Here is a 19,041-nt window from a genome sequence, read left to right as displayed (position 1 = left end):
GACAACCCTGCATTGTGCTATCATAACATTCCTGATAAAGTCTGTTCTCAAAGTCACCAGGAGGGATGCAGTGGCTCAGTGGGTAAGACTCTGAGTTTGTCGATCAGAAAGGTCGACAGTACAGCGGTTCGAATCCTTAGTGCCGCATAATGGAGTGAGCTCCCATTACTTGTCCCGGCTTGTGCCAACCTAGCAGTTTGAAAGCATGTAAAAAATGCAAGTAGAAAAATAGGGACCACCTTTGGTGGGAAGGTAACAGCATTCCATGCGTCTTTGGCATTTAATCATGCCAGCCACAAGACCATGGAGACATCTTTGGAAAGTGCTGGCTCTTTGGCTTTGAAACGGAGATGAGCACCGCCCCCTAGATTCGGGAATGGCTAGCACATATGTGTGAAGGGAACCTTTTCACCTTTAGAAAACACCAGAGACCAACTGGGCAGCATGAAGTACATTTTTATTTTAAAGGTGTGTGCTGGACCTGTATGCTTTGACACACAAAAACACACACATAGAAAGAGATAAGAGAAACTTTTAAGTGTGTGTCTATGTATCCAGTAAAATCCACCACACAAATAAAAGCAATTGTCAGTTGCTGTCCTGCTAAGCTCCTCCTATCCAGGAGAAGAAAGCTCCAAAGGGAATATGTGATTACCCTGCTCTATTGATTTACTACTTTGCCAGCTGTTGCCAGGAGTCTTAATCCAGACAGGAGTTTCTTAGATGAGTCTAGAATCATCATGCCCACATGAGTATAAGGCAGAAGCAACTTAAAGGCGCACTGCTCATTGACTCAGTATTAATATCTGCCGATAGTTTACTCAGCTTTCCACTGCACAAAGCTATCCAGAAGGGCTGATATTACAGTTTGAAGAATAAAAATAATTCAGCCTAATCCATGATTTGAATAAAATCTTATGTGTGTAATTATCAGTTATCATTTTTATACCTTCCTTTCCACCTCAAACTAGGGGGAGAGTAAGGGTAGATGTCAACCTCTCAAAGCCTTCTAGACTTAGTTAGCATAGGTAATAGAATTTATGAAATATAGCCAAAATATCTGGAAAGCATTTGGTTACCTATTCTTGGCCCAATGATAATTATATGCAGTGGTGGGATTCAACTGATGTAACAACGGGTTCGCTGAGGGTGCGCTTCACCCAAACCGGTTCCAACTGGTAGAATCCCACCCTTGATTATATGTGTTTTTGCTTCCTATTAAATAATTGCTTCCATCTATAAAAATTGCCTGGATCATCTCACCTTCGATATATCCAATGGCATGTAATATTAACTCTCCTTGGTTATGATGCTAATAATAATTTCAGAATACCTGCCTTGCCCAGATGCTACAATATTGCTACACAGATTATTTCATAGTTATAAAGGCCGAAACACAATTTTTGGCAGAAACTGAATGATTACTTGTACCTGTCCAACTTCAGCTTCTCTCATTATCATTGTTGCTTTTACTTAACATAAAATTTGGATCAAGATGTAATTAGTGCAACAAGAAGTTGGGTTTGCATTCTTTTGGAAAATGAAGCCTTACATATGGCTTATATTTTGCTTCCAGTAAAAAAAAATATAATCAATATTTCCATTTAAAAAACAACAACAGCAACATGTTGAGGAAATTGATTCACTGTTTCCCTTTTAATTAGTCTGTTATACAATGTGGAACTCACTGACATGTAGTACGGGCCTTTGTCTGAGTTTTTCACAAAATGCCTAAATTTAGAATAGAATAAAATAACAGCTTGAAGGGACCTTGGAAGTCTTCTAGTCTAACCCCCTTTTCAGGAGGAAACCCTATACCATTGGTTGTCCAATTTCTTCTTAAAAACTTCCAGTGTTAGAGCATTCACAACTTCTGGAAGCAAGTTGTTCCACTGGTTAATTGTTCTTTCAGGAAATTTCTTTTTAGTTCTACGTTGCTTCTCTCCTTGATTAGTTTCCATTCATTGCTTCATGTCTTGCCTTTAGGTGCTTTGGAGAATACCTTGTCTCCCTCTTCTTTCAGTATAACCTTTCTTTAAATTTCCAGTATAGTAACATAGCTTTAATGCCATAAATGTCTCTGGCCTCACTGAGTTTAATTTTTATTTGTTTGACAATACAAATAAATATTGCAAAACAAATTTTATTTGTTTGACAATATCCAGATGTGTTTCCCCTTTACATTTAAACCCCAGGAAATAATGTACCAAATCAGTATCCGATATTAATAATAGATTGGATAAAATTTAACCCACACAACTGAAATTGAAACAACATTTATCAACATGGAGGGCAGGACAAAATGTCACAATTCAGTAAAACCAAACTAAAAGATATCCATGGTCTTAGTCAATGTATAAAAAGCCTTCTCTTTTCTACTCCCACATATTCTAGATACATAAATTGGCTGACATGGACATTTAATCTTCAACGTGCAAAGCAAGCAGTTTATTCCACTGTTAATATAGGAAGCCTGGGCTTCCATTTTCCCCAAGGTACCTGCCTGAGGAAACTGACTCATTCTGCCTTAATGGTAGACCTCAGCTTCAATCCTTCTTGGAAACAGCATGCCTTAAGGTAGAATTTGAAAAATGGCAGCCCAAATTGCACAATGCAAGCCTCTCCCTAATTGAAACAGATCACCAGACATTCTTTTAAAAAGTTTGGAGAGTGTGTTTCTTATAGTAATGGCAGCATTCATCCTGCTTTAAGTATGGCCATCCTTAAGTGGGAGTGGGTGTGTTCCGAATGCCTTTTAAAATACATTTTCAACATTATTATCAAAGTGACCTCTTCTAAAGGGAGATCCGTTCCTTTAAGCAACCTTTCCTGACCTCTTGCAGCTAAAGAACAAAATAGCGGAGCAACAAAAACACTGACGCCTGCCAAAGCAGGAGGAGTTCCTGTGAACGGGCTGAAACAATAAATCTCCTCCATGCTGAATTCCCGGAGGGAGGCTGTCGTGTTTCCTCCTGTTCTTTATCAAGGTCCCCCAAATAAGCAGGATGGGCAGTGGCTCTCCACAGCTGGCCTTACTCCCTCTTTCTCTCTGCTACAAACTTTTCCCACTGGCTAATTAGAACCAGGTTGGGTGAGAGTGAGTTCTGGTCCTGCTGCTGCCTTTGGAAGGAGAGGCCTGGAGCACCCTGACTGAATGATGGCTGGGAAGCTGTGGAGCACTCTCCTCCTTTCCCTGGCTCTGTCTGGCTTCTTCTGCGAAGAGGGTAAGGCCTCAAGATTTCTTTGCCACCCTTTCAGCTTTGTCAGAGCACTGGAGCTAGTTGCCATTTTGTCATATTGGATTGCAGTCATATTTGTTTGGGTCTCAGAAACTGGGCATCTACGATGAAAAAAACCACATGGTTCTTTCTAAAAGTAAAAAAAAGATCTGTCTTTCCGATTTTATCAGTAAACTTTTCTAGAGGACTAGCTCCTTGTAAACTAGCAGCGGAGGATAACAAATTATTGAACTTTATTTAGCATATGGCGACTACAGAGGTCTTGCAATCACTGATATACAAATGTGGTTTAAATAAATGCTATAATTTCATACCTAAGGAAGCTAACTGCTTCTGGTGTGGCTGCGGTGACATCATCCCAGGTGCCTTGAATTAATTAATATTTGTATTGTCACATAGGCATCCAGAATGATTTTTAGAAGAATTCCTCACCTGTGAAAAACAAAAATCACAAACTCCTTTTAAACTCCCTTTTACAACCTTGTAATCCAGGGTAATTCGGAGTAGAGTGGGGTGGCTGGATGGAGCTGAGCATCAAAATCCTGCTAAAAATCAACTACTCCTCTTAGAAATATTGCATTTAAAGAAGTAGGTTGCTTTTCATGCACAGTTATTGGAAAGAAACTCCTTTAACCACAAGAATTTACTTTGCAGCAAACAAGCATAGGATTGCATTAGGGTGATCCTCTGGTACAAGTCCCACTGTATTTAACGAACTCCGTGACACTAAAATAAATAGCTATTATTGTGTGGCCATTTTTTTATTTGTTTTCTAATTTTATGCTAGTAAGAATAAAGTGGGGAATAAAGCAATGTCCTTGCAAGAATAAAACACTCTGATCTGGCACAGTTTGGGGAACATGATGCAACTAGGATTGGAGATATTACCGATTCATTTCTTAATATTTATTATGAATTCTAGCGTTGGTGCCCTCTGTGGTAATCTTTAGAGGGCTGCCCATTTATCCAGAAAGTAATTCAAAACAATAATCAGAAAGCAATTAGTACTACTCCTTTTCCAAGTGCTCTGAAAGAACTGGGGGCCAGAAATTTCATTTTGCAAGAAAGAAATTTGTATTGTTGTTGTTTATTCTAGTGGTGCCTTCTAAGTTGGTGCATAGTACCTTTTATCCTTTCACAGATGTTGGAATAGACCAACTGACTGAATGGCTAGTAACTATTGGGACCCTTGTGGTTAAAATAATGATGCAATCCTAGGTACTGATTTAAAACCACTGCCTTTTGTTGCAAAATAGACCAGAATTAACAGAGTTCTCACTGAAAATTCTGTTTGTATCTCAAAATTCTCTTGTATTTGTCAATACTGAGACCTAAACATCTTTGATATATCTCTGTCTGGTATACATACATGTGCATAAACAAGCTTAACATGGGAGAAGCATTACTATTGATAAATATTGCATAACCAGTGTACTTTTAAACAGCAAAATAAAAAGGGGTTGGACAAGGGACAATAAAAATTTGTATCCACATGAGTAAAAATGTGGGGGGGCATGTATATATTGCTCAGGATGAACTGAGCAGATGGATAAATACCATTTTATTCAAGATAATAAACCTATTTTTTCTGAACTCTGGATTCTTACCCATATTCCTTCTATCGGTTAATAACTAAAGTTTGTAGCATGACAATACAGTATATGGAATCAAGGATTTAAGTTACAGGAAGACAGATTCCTGTTGAGTGTTATGAGCAGGAAGAGCAATTCAGCAGGACATAATTAGAAGATAAAAACTCCTGCACTAGATATGATAATGGCTGGATAATCATGCTTTAATTTGGATCCCTACTTGGAGCAATGGGTTAGTTTTAATGGTCTAAGTGACAATACATGCTCAATAAAAGGGGGGGATGCCATTGACATAGGATGAATTGATAGAGGGGATTGAGTTGGATGTTCTGTCTCCTATTCTGTGCCTGGAGTCTCCAAAGTATTATAGACATCTAGTATGTGAGTATGTAGTAAGGCAATAACAGCTACAGAAGGAAAAGATGGAAGTGTTTTGAAAGAGTTGAGATGTTTCCATCCATACCTACACCAAACAGTAATAAATGGAAAGAAATTGAAAAATAATGTCCAATCTGGTAGATACACACAATATAATCATAAGAGTTGGAATTGGCCACTTTAGGCCATTAAATTGATTTTGTAAAAAATCCGTGTGTAGAGGTCTTTGCAAAAGATAGAGAAGAAAGTAGCTTAAAGAATGAAGCAGCCATTGAAAGCTATGAATAACACAGCGTCCTAGATTTCTGCATTTGGTAAAGGGTGTGTATATGTACACACACACACACACACACACACACACACACACACACACTTTACCTAGGATGCTGTGTTCTTCATAGCTTTCAATGGATATATATATCCACCTGTGTTTCCCCAAAAATAAGATTATTTTCTTTTGGGCCCCAAAATAATCACTATGGCTTATTTTCAGGAAGTGTCTTGTTTTTTTCCATGTATGAGAGTCACATTTCTGCTTGCCTGCAGTAGGGCAAAAGGCCATGTGGCATGCCAGTGCCATTACCGCAAAGCAGGGAGGCGGTGCTGCTCCACGTTCCTTGCACCAGCTTACCTCAGGGTCCCTGCAACCAGGCCACCCACGCCCCGACACCTGCCTCGCCTTGCAGTGGCAGCTCCAGAAGCCCCACCCATCAGGACCCTGGCTGCCAGTCCATATCTTCTCCTTGCTCGTGGCTCCAACGGAGCAGGAGGCCGAGCAGCACACTAGTGCCGTGGCCACATGGTGGAGCTGTCCCATGCACTTGCACTGGCTTACCTCATGGTCACCACAGCCAGGCCATCCATTCCCCGACACCTGCGTCATCACGTTGCTGTGCCGTCAACACAGCTCTCGGCCTCCTGTTCCATTGTGGCCATGAACAAGCAGAAGAAGAGGGCTGGCAACCTTGTGGTCTCCTGATGCACATGGCTGTTGGGGCTGCTGTTGCAAGGCAGGTGTCGAGCATGGATGGCCTGGCTGTAGGGGCCTGAGATAACCACCACCACCATCCTGCCCCGCCTTGTGGCCGTGGCACCATAAGCAACCAGATGAAACGGGCAGGTGTCAACTGCACAGGCTGTTAAGTAGGGCTTATTTTGGGGGTAGGACTTATATTAGGCACATGTAAAATATGGTAGGGCTTATTTTTGGGATAGATCTTGGTTTTGGGTAAACATGTATATTTCCCCAGTGTATAAACAATATATACTGTATATTCTATTTTCTGGGTGCCCTGGCAATATATAAATATATAAATGGACATAAGCCATGAGATAATCTACAACCGTTATTTTTGTAAATAATGTTACATTGCCAATGTATTTAGCCATATAGATATATAGCTAGCACCAATTTTGCAAATCAATATCGATATGCAAAATGTCATAGAGAGATCACATATATGTGACCTACATTGGAGTCATTTAAGACTGCTATGCAACACTTTGGATTGAAGGTAAATGGATGCTTTGGAACATAAAAGAACACAAACATACAACCTTTTAGCAATTTCTTAAGCTAGTCCTTTCTCAACGTTAAGTGGCAGTAATGGAAAGCAAAGGCACAGCTTTTCAAGTGCCACAAGGATATCCTCCTCCTCCTCCTATCTTTTGAAGTCCTTTATTTAAAAAAAAAATAGAACTGCACAGAATTTCACTCCACTCAATGCAAGCACTTCTAACGGGAGATTTGTGTTTGTGTTACTTAAATATATCAGTGTGCTATTAGATTATAGCAGTAGACCCTCAACCCCACACCCACTATTAGATTATAAATGGATACTATCTCACAAGACTACCTTATTTTGTGGCTGCCAAATACTACACTCCTGAAAACAGTTTCAGCAGTATATATTTTCAATGGTTGGTTTTGGAAAAGACATAAAATAAGTTTTAACATATTTGTTCTCCATTTCAGGGGCATCCATGAGTGGATAAATGGAGGACATTGTCCCACTTCCTTTTTACATGCATCAGAGGACCTTAAAAAGGCTGTGATCACATGATCACAATGCTTTTAGCCCTTCCCCCCGAACATCTGTCCCAAACTTCCTAGTATCTCAATAAAATTCCTGTACCACAGAGGCTTAATGTTTCCCCCCCCTCAGATATATTTTCTTTCTTTTCCTTTTTTAAATTTGAACCCTTTTAACCCAGTAAAAAAAATGTATCACTCCCATGCAAACAAATAGCATCTGCAATCCCACAATCAGCACAGATGTTTTTCCCTTCATTCCCAGCTCCTCAATTCTAATAAAATGATAACTTCTTAAATGTTATTCATAATAAGAGAATCAGTCTCCGGAACAGTTTCCACTGAGGTCCTGTTTTGGGCTACCTAGCTGAAGGGTTAATACTTGAACCATGTTGAAGACCAAGTATAGATATTTTAATATTTTCTACAGTGAACTCAAAAATGGGGGTCGGAGCAATGGGAAATAACAAATTCTCACACGTTCACTTATTTTTAGTTATAAGATCCCAGCTGTTGTTTTAGAAATTATTCTTGCATTTGTCCAAGAATATTTGATCTTGATATTAACTCTAGTACTGCCTTTTTTGGGGGGGGGGGTGTAAAAATGCTACTTCAGTGTCAGTTGTGGGACAGATAAGAAAGCTAAACTAGTTAAGGAAATTGAGGTAGATTGGCATATTTCAGTTGAAAAGGGAAATGGGATTAACACCCAGAACACATGCCTTTAGCTGATATATTCTGTCTCCCTAATAAGAACCGAGGAAGGCTAATTATTATAGACAGCAGTATTTACACAGTATTGTCAAGATTGTGGGCATGGTGTCATGATCAATGTCCTAACCCTTTTGCACACCACTGCATGTATAAAGAGGGGGGGATTCTGATCATGCTTTTGTGCCTGCTATTTTGCAGTTTTTGAGGCTCCCGATAGATGACCATGAGGGTTGGGACCTGTCAAATTATAGAGTGTACTCATGGTGAAGAATAGAATAGAATAGAATAACAGAGTTGGAATGGACCTTGGAGGACTTCTAGTCCAACCCCCTGCTTAGGCAGGAAACCCTACACCACTTCAGACAAATGGTTATCCAACATCTTCTTAAAACTTCCAGTGTTGGAGCATTCAGAACTTCTGGAGGCAAGTTGTTCCACTGATTAAGTGTTCTAACTGTCAGGAAATTTCTCCTTAGTTCTAAGTTTCTTCTCTCCTTGATTAGTTTCCACCCATTGCTTCTTGTCCTACCCTCAGGTGCTTTGGAGAATAGCTTGACTCCCTCTTCTTTGTGGCAGCCCTGCTGCTAACATGAACACTGCTATCATGTCTCCCCTAGTCCTTCTTTTCATTAAACTAGACATACCCAGTTCCTTCATATGTTTTAGCCTCCAGTCGCCTAATCATCTTTGTTGCTCTTCTCTGCACTCTTTCTAGAGTCTCCACATCTTTTTTTTACATCGTGGCGACCAAAACTGAATGCAGTATTCCAAGTGTGGCCTTACCAAGGCATTATAAAGTGGTATTAACGCTTCACGTGACCTTGAAGCTTAGGAAATAAATTGTCACTAACTAGTAGATAGTGGGACAAATGTATTTTCAGTCTTGTGAGATTCTGTTAATGCAGCCTTACAATAAAGTAATATTTGCTCATCTGCTCATGTTTCCTGTTTGGTCTATAGGTTAAGACAGATTGGGATTGGAAAGCAAGATGCTTCATTCCTTTTTCACTTAGTGATCTTTTTAGCCATTGTACTTTCTATATATTAGTGGAAATCAGTCGAATAACATTTTAATTGATTTTTTAAAAATCTCTCAGGAGCTGATGAAAAGAGGTATGTCAATTTCTCTGGAGCACTCCCCTTCCTTTGATACGCCAGTTTCTTAATGTGCAGGGTCTAGCAAGTGATGGAAAGCCTTATTTATCTTATCTTTGAAGTGCTGAGATGAAGACATTGTGAAGTTGCTTTTACTTCCTGCTCAGTTTTAATTGTTTTCTTTATTAATTACTCTCATGCAAAAGTAAAATTTGTGCAGTGCATTGTAAGAGTGACATTAAAGGGTGAGGGGTGCAGAATGGCAACCCTTGGGGATATAAAAGTTCTCCATTTATTTGGATGCTGTCTAACAAATAAATAATCTCTTATATTCTGGTTAAATGAAAGAGTTTAGTTCAGCCAGATGAAAAAGGGGGGAAAGAAAAGGGACCCTTACAGTACTGCAGTGAAGAAGATATTTCAACAGAGATCTGTAATTCTTTCTTCTCACAGCTGTTAAAACCAGGAAATATCCTATTTTCCCAAAAATAAGACCTCCCTGGATAATAAGCCCAATCGGGCTTTTGAGCGCATGCGCTAAGCCCTCCCCAAAAAATAAGCCCTCCCCAAAAATATTGCAACACAGCAGCAACCATGAGGTGACCACGCCCGCCGCCTCCTGTACCTCAAAAATAATAAGACCTCCCTGAAATAAGGCCATGTGTTTATTTAGGGGGTCATAAGAAGATTAAACCCTGTCTTATAAGACCCTGTCTTATTTGGGGTAAACACAGTATATGTCATCATTTGAACCTCCTGTCTTGACTAAATATGATTAGGTTAGCATATAAATGAAGGATCACCAAGGAATTGCAGGGAGATACAGAGACACAAACACACACACATAAACATGCATGCATTCATACGTATGTACATACAGACACACTAAACTTAGGGAAAAAGAAAAGAGAATGGAAAGACTTGCTAGACTGATGACAGCCTTTCTTAGTGAATCAGACAGGAAACATGACTAGATGAGCTAATTCTGCTTTATTGTAAAGCTACATGAACAGAACCTTGGAAGTCCGGGTATAAACTTCCTGCTGCCACTTTTAACCTTCTGATTAGTTAGGGTGGGTCCTTTCTAAATTTGATCAGTAATTCATTGGGGCTCCTTCCTCCCCCATCTGTTTACTAGACAACATCTCCTCATCCCCCTCATCTTCTACACATTCCTTAATATGAGATTTGCAAATAGCATTGTTTAAAAGCCTCTGCCATGGTTATAAGCAAAATGACTGATCTGGTCATCTTCTGGTGTTCAAACCCATGGAAAACTGCATTCCAGTTTTCCCCTTGTGAGAAGCTGCTACCTGGAGCACATGTAAGTGATTTCCTGTCTTCTCCTCACCTGGAGAGGTTCCAAAGAACTGGTCTACTAACTAGTTCCTTGGTCTTTGCAGAGGGCATCTGCACTTTCACAGGGGCATCTGCAGTTTGCTATATCTCCCCTGCAAACCTCAAAATTATACAATTGCTTTAGAAGATTAAATAGGAGTTGAGCTCAGCTTGAAGACAACTACCATTTAACTTGTCCAAGCATCAGCAATTATCAATTATTCCGCCAAAACTGGTTGACCTTAGAAATCTGAGTAAAAACTGTTTGAATAGGAGACCTTCTGGATATTCCATGACTCTTACATAGGTTGTTCAACATTCTCACAGCAGTGCAGTAACACTGCCAAGAAACTGCAGGAGTTTACCTCAATTTAAGGGCATTTTTATCTTATTACCTTAAGCTGAAACCAAGAGAACTCTCAAAGTAGACTAACCATCCTCAATGTACTTCTCTTGATATTTAGGGGAGGGATTTTAATCATTCCTGACTCTCTTGCCCATGTGTTTATATTTGTTGTAGTAATAGATCAATATCATGACATTAATGCATTAAAGTTCCCTTATCTTGCAAAGGGGAAGGTACAGGTGAACAGGTGGGATGGAAAGCAAGCCTCATTTTTGGACTGGTCAAGAATGTATGCATTTGGACTGAATTCAAAGAGGGTTATAAATATTTGAGCAAAGAGGTTTGTATTTTCAAACTTTGTCTTCTTTGCAAGTGCATATTTATTCATATACATTATGTCCACAGCTATTAAAATTTATTGCAGCAAGCCTACTTCTTATTTGGATAAGATATACTAACACTAAAGCTACTTTAAAAATAAATCCAGTTCTTGAGACATGCTGCTAGTAATCCAAAGTGCTCACACAATTACCCTAATCTCATTTGTGTTGACCCAATATTTTTCATAAATTAGAGATGAGAGTGACCTTATCAACTTAAGCAAATTATGTGGTTATTTCCCACAGCTTTCTACACGCTAGGTTTTAATTTAAGTATCTTACTTAAATAACCAGAATTTTTGCTGATCATTTTTTTCTCCTTCCAAGCTTAACTAGTAAGTGCCTGTATACTTTTGGGGTTCTGTCATTTGAATGAAAAGTTTTACAAAATGGCATTTTCTTTCCTAAATAATAGACTTGGTCTTAATAAGCCTGGTATATTTTCTCCTTCTTGACTTATAATTTTATTTATGAATGATATATATGAATGATAGAGTTGGAGCCTAACACGTGCAAATGAATGATTTTGCCATCTTAGTTAGTTTTTGAGAATGTCTTTAGCAACAGTTCATTTTAATCACTGTGAAAAAAGGACTGCAATATCTAACCACTGTTGCTTTCTCTTTCCCCATCTAGAAACCAAAATATCTGCCATAAATAAGAGAAAAGGCAGGTGGGCACTTTTCTTCCATTCAGGGACAGGTAGCCTTCACAAATTATAATAGTCTGCTTAAACTATTTTTTTAGCCCAAAACTGGATGAACGTTAAAGGGGGAAAAAATAAAAGAATCCCCCCCTCCCATTTGCCCACTACTTATCCAACAAAAAGCTTCTCCACTAGCTATAGCAGGAGTGTCAAACTCAATTTCATCAGGTTTGTGTTTGACCTCGGGGGCCAGGGTGGGCCTGACCAAGGTAGGTGTGGCCAGCTCAATGTCACCTGTGGCGGTCCGAGCACTTTGCCAGTGAAAACAAACAGGCTCCTGAGCTCCATTTTCAGCTGCAACGGCCTCCTGTAACCCTCTCCAGTGAAAATAGAGCTCTTGTGGGGGGGTTACACTTCCCCCCCCCCCAGCTCCATTTTTGCTGGCAGAGGCACTGTGGGCCAGTCCTTTGCGGTTTCTAGAGCAACTCCACGGGCAGATGGGCAGGATCTGGCATTATAGAAAACCTGCTGGATGGCTAAATGCCTTCCACCTATACAAAAAGAGGAGAATGTTAAAGAACATGAGGAGAAAGAGAAGATTATTCAAGCATTTTTAGGGATGATAACCTTTCAGAACATAACCCTATAATCTGATGCACTTTGGTCATCATCCACTTCTTCTTTTCATGTGTTTGGGAAAGGACTCTCTTGGATGTTGTTCATGGTGGAATAACATCCAGGGTAAAAGCAAGATTAACATTCTCTCTGTGAAGCTGCATGTGGGAATCTAATGCTGCTTGGCGATCCTAACACAATCATTTTCCTCCAGGAACAAAGCAGCTTAGGTGTGGTATCATGAGCATATAAAAGATAACCGGAAACTCTAAAAATAATTGCATTATGGGAGCATTTGCAGTGACCCTCTTCAGGCAGTACACAGCTTAATCACATTCTTCTGGTAGAAGTTAGATGTTAAGGTCAAGCTCGTTACATACTAAAGTGAGACTGAATAATACAAAAACAACCCCATACCTCATTTGTCATACAAAAGAGCTGTTTTTCTCTGCCTAGAATGATAAATACTGTTTTGATTTTTCTCATCTATACGAGGACTGGCTGATACAGTACTTCTAAACCTTCTCAGGTACACATGATCACAACCATGGACATGTATCTCCATTTGGGGATGCATAGGCTACCTTTGAGGCAGAGAGGCTGTATGAAATCATGGATGAAGCCAAGTTTGAATTCTCAGTTTGGTTATTGACTTTGATCAGGCATCGCTTCTCAGCCCATTCTATTGTGCAAGATTCTTGTAGGGATATAATGATAGAAGAAGCATCTGGAGTAAGGGCAGACTGTATATATGCAGTGATTCATGAATAGGCAAATGATGCTAGCTTTTCTGCTGAAAGAATTGATGGAGAGGAGGAAAGAAGGAAAGAGGTAGAAATAACCCAAAGTTGGCAGGGACTTTGGAGGTCATCTAGTCCAACCTCCTGCTCAAGCAGGAAACTATACCATTTCAATCAGATGGCTGACCAATCTTTTCTTAAAAACCTACAGTGATGAAGCACCCACAACTTCTGAAGGTAAGCTACAGGTTAATTGTTCTCACTGTTGGGACATTTCTCCTTAATTCCAGGTTCGATCCATTGCTTCTTGTTTTGCTTTTGGGTGCTTTGGAGAATAGGTTGACCCTCTCTTTTCGTGGCAGCCCCTGAGATATCGGAATACTGCTATCACCCCTAGTCCTTCTTTCCATTAAACTAGAGATACTCAATTCCTGCAACCACCCTTTATATATATTTAGCCTTCAGTCCTGTAATTATCTTTGTTGCCCTTTTCTACACTTTTTCCAGAGTCTCAACATCTTTTTTATATTGGAGTGACCAAAACTGAATGCAGTATTCCAAGTATGGTCTTACCAAGGCATTATAAAGTGGAGCTAACACTTCAAAAAGATCCAATCCTTGAGCCATGAGTTCTCCCTCCAGTTGACCAATAGGAGAGTAGAAAATCAGGATTCAGAAAAAGTCTCATTACTCAACTCTTGGAGTAAAGATTTCCTTGCTCCTGCTCTACACAAAAACATGAAAATGCATTTCCGATCCATGTTTTCATTAGCTGTATTCCTTCATCTTTGCAAAAAGATCTGGGAGATAGTGGTGAGTCCTCATGTTTCTGCTAAATAACCTCAACTGGCTATGTTGCAGAAAGATAATGTAGCAGCATATTTGCAAGCAAGCATTTTTCACAACAGCTCTAATCATGGTTTTAGGTTACATTTTAGAGCTACACTGTTATGTGTGCATAAGGAAGAAAGTAATGGCTCACTTGAGAACACAGACTCACAGGCAGGTAAATCTAGAACTTAATCTATGCTGATTCAATGCACAGAAAAAATCCACTTGAGCTCAGCTGTTCATAAAGAAATTATGAAAATGACTAGAAATTTGAGTGGGTAGGTCAAGATTGGGTTTGTTGATCTAGCGGTTCTTCAGCAAGAACTTACTTGAGCAATATCTTACTTGAACCCCAGTGTCGTTTAGGCATAGTAGAGCAGACCAAACCAGTAGAAAATGACTAGCTTAACCTTGTTACCCAAACACTCTCCCCCATTGTTCTGATTTCAGATCAACCAGAGCAAGGGCCTGGATTAATGCACAGTGATACAGTCCTGGTAACTCAAATAGGTTCTCTGCCTCCCTGCCCTAGTGCAGGGGTGTCAAACTCACGTGACGTATTGGGATTTTCCCCCTTTGCTAAACTGGACATGGGCATGACAGCGCGTGACGCATTCAGCCCAAGGGACGGGAGTTTAACAGTCCTGCCCTAGTGGTTAGAATGCAGTACTGCAGACTACTGCTGCTGCCTGCCAGCTGCCTTTCAAATCTCACCAGGCTCAAGGTTGACCCATCCTTCCATCCTTCCCAAGTGGATCAAATGAGGACCCAAATACACAGAGCTGTAAAGCACTGTGAAGTGCAGTGGTGGGATTCAAATAATTTAACAACCGGTTCTCTGCCCTAATGATTTCTTCCAACAACCAGTTCACCAAACTGATCAGAAACTTAACAACCTGTTCTCCCGAACTGGTGCACACTGGCTGAATCCCATCACTGGTGAAGTGGTATATAAGTCTAAGTGCTTTTGCTAGTGCATCCCTCTCTGGCTGAATAAACAGGCTTTTTAACACAAAGCACACATCATGATAATCTATAGGAAAACATACAAGAATCTACAGAGATGAATAAATGAGATGAACTTTAGAAACTCCTCTGCACTTGAGTGCAGCATGAACCCAGTCTGATTTAGCTCACAGTAAATGTGCCTAAGATTGCTGCACAGATTAGTTAATCAGAGTGATTAATCATCTAAAGCTTGAATTGCAAATTGGAATTGCCTCTCAATTTATTGACAATAAACAAAGACTCTGGGATGAGAAACACTTAAAGGGCCTTCCATCACAGCAGGCATTCAACTTGGCTGCTTAAATCCCATTAATTTCACTTGCTTCTACACCCACCCAACATCTATTCTGTGAGCAGCAAGGCATTTCTATAGGGGCATAATCACTTCTGCCTGTTCTGGATACTTAAGCAACTCCTTTGGTGTCATAATACACATTTTGAAGTAAAGATTACAATTTACACGGCACTGAAATTTTCTGATCTTTCTTAACTGCCAATAGACTTTTCTTGTGCCTGAGTTCTCTACTATAATTTGCTTTTCACATGATAATATCTGCCATATAATTAAGCCTTTCACAGCAGATTGACCCAGTCAAGATGTCAAGCACAGGGCCATTTAAATATATTTACTGGAGGGGGAATGCTAAACTCAAAAATGTATCCCAGCTGGTTGCAGTTGTACAATCATGTTACTTACTGCTACTTATGGATGCAGGGTTAGCAATAAGTACCTACTTACAAAATACCCCTTTTTCTTATTTCTATTGTGTATTGCATTTACAACAAGCAAACAAATTATTCCTCTTCTTGGAAACTGAAATCTTTCTACTGTTAGTATAGTAGGTTTAGTTCAAACTTTAAAAAATCATATGATTTTCTCTCTCATACATATATACATACATACATACATACATACATACATACATACATACATATATATATATATATATATATGTATATATATATATACACACACACACACACATATACATATACATATACATATACATATACATATACAGGTAGGTCTTTGGTTATTCGAGTTTTCTCCCACGTAAAATTGGAAGTGTCTTGGTGACGTTTCAACGAAGTCTCATTCGTCATCTTCAGGCTTCATGCTTCCAGGAGCAATGTGAGATCTCGGTTGTTTCTTCCTTTTAACTGCCAGTGGGGGTTTGAGCTGATTGGGTGGGAGCTTGACTGTGTTCTGATTGGGTGGAGGTGTGTTCTGATTGGTTGGGGGTTTGTGTTTCATGTAAGGATAGGAGGGGTTTAAAGTGGCTAATGGTGCAGATCTCACGTTGCTCCTGGAAGCACGAAGCCTGAAGATGACGAATGAGACTTCATCGAAACGTTGCCAAGACACTTCCAATTTTACGCGGGAGAAAACCCGAATAACCAAAGACCTACATACTAACACCCGCAAAAACCTCAGAAAACATACATATACATATATATACATACACACACACACACACGCACACACACACATACATGGTGAAAGTAAAAATGGCCACAAGTACAGCTCTGTTCCTGGGGATTGCCTGGACATAACCATGCAATTTTCTTGGCAAGACTGTAGAGATGTTTTGACATTGCTTTGTTCTGAGATGTTTATTTGGACTTTCAAGTCTAGTCTATTGCCTGATTTTTCAAGTATTAACTAGGTTCAACTCTCATTAATTTCGAACAAGGGAGACACTTGAAGACATGTTTCCTTTACTTTTTAGACGTGTGTAAAAAAAGGGGGGAATATATCAGGTCATGCCTACTCCCTGAAGTTATTTTGAAGCACTACACTTTAATGAAACAGAATGGCAGGAGATGTGACAGATAAATGGAAATGCTTCACATAGCTCAGAGTAACTGTGCAATTATAAAGAGATGTAATCCACCTGGCTAATTTAAAAAGCGGTTGGACAAATATATGAAGAGGTGATGTCATTATCAGGATTGATCAACATCAAAGGCAGGTTGGTTGGTAAAAGGAGAAATTAAGTTTGTAATTATTTCAGCTGTTTTATTAATGATATAAATGACTAAGCATGTTTCTTGTTTTTTTAAATTATGTTCTATATCATTCAAAGAATTACTGACTATTTAGATACAGCTCAGCAGAATATTTGTTTTCATCCGGTGTCATCTTCTTAATTGCTAACTAGATATGTGACAGAATTGGTTCAAACTTATGGGTTGTTGGTTTTTTTTGTATTTTCTACAGTTACCATATCCAATAGTATTCAGCAAACTACTGGTAAGTAAAAACATGTAACCATATCATCAAAACAATGGCATCAATTGAGATCTCTTTGTATTCTTTTTTATTCTGGAGAGTTACTTAGTTATTATAAGCTATAATAAGTCAGTTACTCTTCCCCTATAAAACTAGGGGAGAGGACAGGCAGTCTTTATGTGAATCTAACTACCACAAGATGATTTAATAACTGAAGCTGTGGAGCATCAAAACATTAGCAAAGAACTTCTACAACAGACCTGTCAAACTCCCAGGCCACGGGCCGGATGCATCACACACTGGCCACGCCTACATCCAGTTTAGTGAAGGGGAATAGTCCTGATACATCACATGATGCTGCCGTGATGATGTGAGTTTGACACCCCTAATCCAGAGGTGGGTTCCTACCGGTTCGGACGAGTAGGTAGTAACTCGGCCGGACATGCACCTGAACCGGTTCTATCGGCGGCTCCACAAGCACCGCCATCTTGTTTTTTGCTTCTGCACATGCGCAGAAGCAATTTTTTTACTTCTGCGCATGCGCGCGTAGCACTCATCAAGCGCGCACGAACCTGAAGCGTGTCCCTGAGTGAACCGGCAGTAAAAGAAGCTGGAACCCACCCTTGCTCTGATCTATACACTACAACAAGAATTTGAAATCTGTAAAGTAATCCTATTAATCTAAATTAACAAAATGGACTAGATCCTCACATCTGTAACTTTAACCTTCTCTAGAGATAGCTAGCACTTTAATTTGATCGCAAAAAGCATAAGACGGCTAATTGAAGAATAACGACTTTTATTGATATCCCTTATCAATGCAGCTATCATGTGTGCCTATATAGTTAACGGGGGGCACTGCCCATCACTAGGCTATGCATTTACATGTCAGTGATGGGATTCCATTGATCATTAATATTTCTGCATGGCTGAGAGTTTGTACATAACCATATGGAAATTTTCCAACAAAGCCCTTTCAGGACCTTGGAGAGCACATTGCAAAAGCTACACCTAAGAGGCAGATTCCGCACCTATCTGAGGATTTTCGAAGATCTGGCAAAGCCAAGAAATCCTTTTTAGCTCCACCCCTTAAACCTAAAGAAGCCCTAACCCTTTCTAAGCATTAAACTTATGCATAGCTGGTAAATCATGGGGGAATCATCAGAATCTAAATTACCGTATTTTTCGGAGATAAGACGCACCTTTCCCCCCCAAAAAGGAGGGTGAAAATCTGGGTGCATCTTATACACTGAATACATCATTTTTGATCTCCTGAAATCCTGCCCCCTTCACAAAAATGGACATGCAGAGAATTTGGGAGGCCTGCAAAGTGCTCTTGAGGGCTGGGGAGGGCAAAAACAAGCAAAAAATGGGTTGTTTTTTGCTTGTTTTTTGCCAATCCCCAGCCCTCAGGAGCACTCTACAAGCCTCCTAAAGGCTATGCATGCCCCTTTTTGGCAAAAAAAACCAGGCCATTTTTTGCTCGTTTTGCCCCCAGGAGCACTTTGCAGGCTCTCAAATTCTCTGCATGCTCCTTTTTTTTCACAAAAAATGAGGCGTGCAGGGGTTTTTGGAGGCCTGCAGAGTGCAAAAACCTTTTTTTTTATTTTACATCTTCAAAATCTTGATGCGTCTTATACTCCGGTGCGTCTTATCCTCTGAAAAATACGATATCTTCAAGCTGAGAAGGCACAAACAGGGATGATGAGGGCTTCCCCAGGATTGACATTGTAATGCATTTACTATATGCAGAGTTCTTTACACATTTGCTAAAATTCTGATTCTGTTGACATGACATCCAGCAGTTCCGTTATGCCAAGTATTTCACTGGCTGGTAGTCAGTTACTACAAGAA

General features: G+C 39.7%; 1 protein-coding gene across 3 annotated transcripts in view; it reads left to right on the top strand.

The window, feature by feature from the left end:
• The first annotated feature begins 2,965 nt into the window (after window positions 1-2,965).
• The window catches only part of EMCN (endomucin), a 45,893-nt gene continuing 29,817 nt past the window's right edge, over window positions 2,966-19,041 (top strand). For all 3 annotated transcript variants that reach the window (XM_032224176.1, XM_032224175.1, XM_032224174.1), the window contains exons 1-2: window positions 2,966-3,224; window positions 17,176-17,208. In XM_032224176.1, the coding sequence (XP_032080067.1) occupies window positions 3,155-3,224; window positions 17,176-17,208 (103 nt within the window). In that variant the 5' untranslated portion in view covers window positions 2,966-3,154. The remainder of the gene's footprint in view (window positions 3,225-17,175; window positions 17,209-19,041) is intronic.

Source organism: Thamnophis elegans, chromosome 9 (genome assembly GCF_009769535.1).
Source record: "Thamnophis elegans isolate rThaEle1 chromosome 9, rThaEle1.pri, whole genome shotgun sequence".
NCBI classification, from domain to species: Eukaryota; Metazoa; Chordata; class Lepidosauria; order Squamata; family Colubridae; genus Thamnophis; species Thamnophis elegans.
This window is presented reverse-complemented; position numbering and strand designations above follow the sequence as displayed.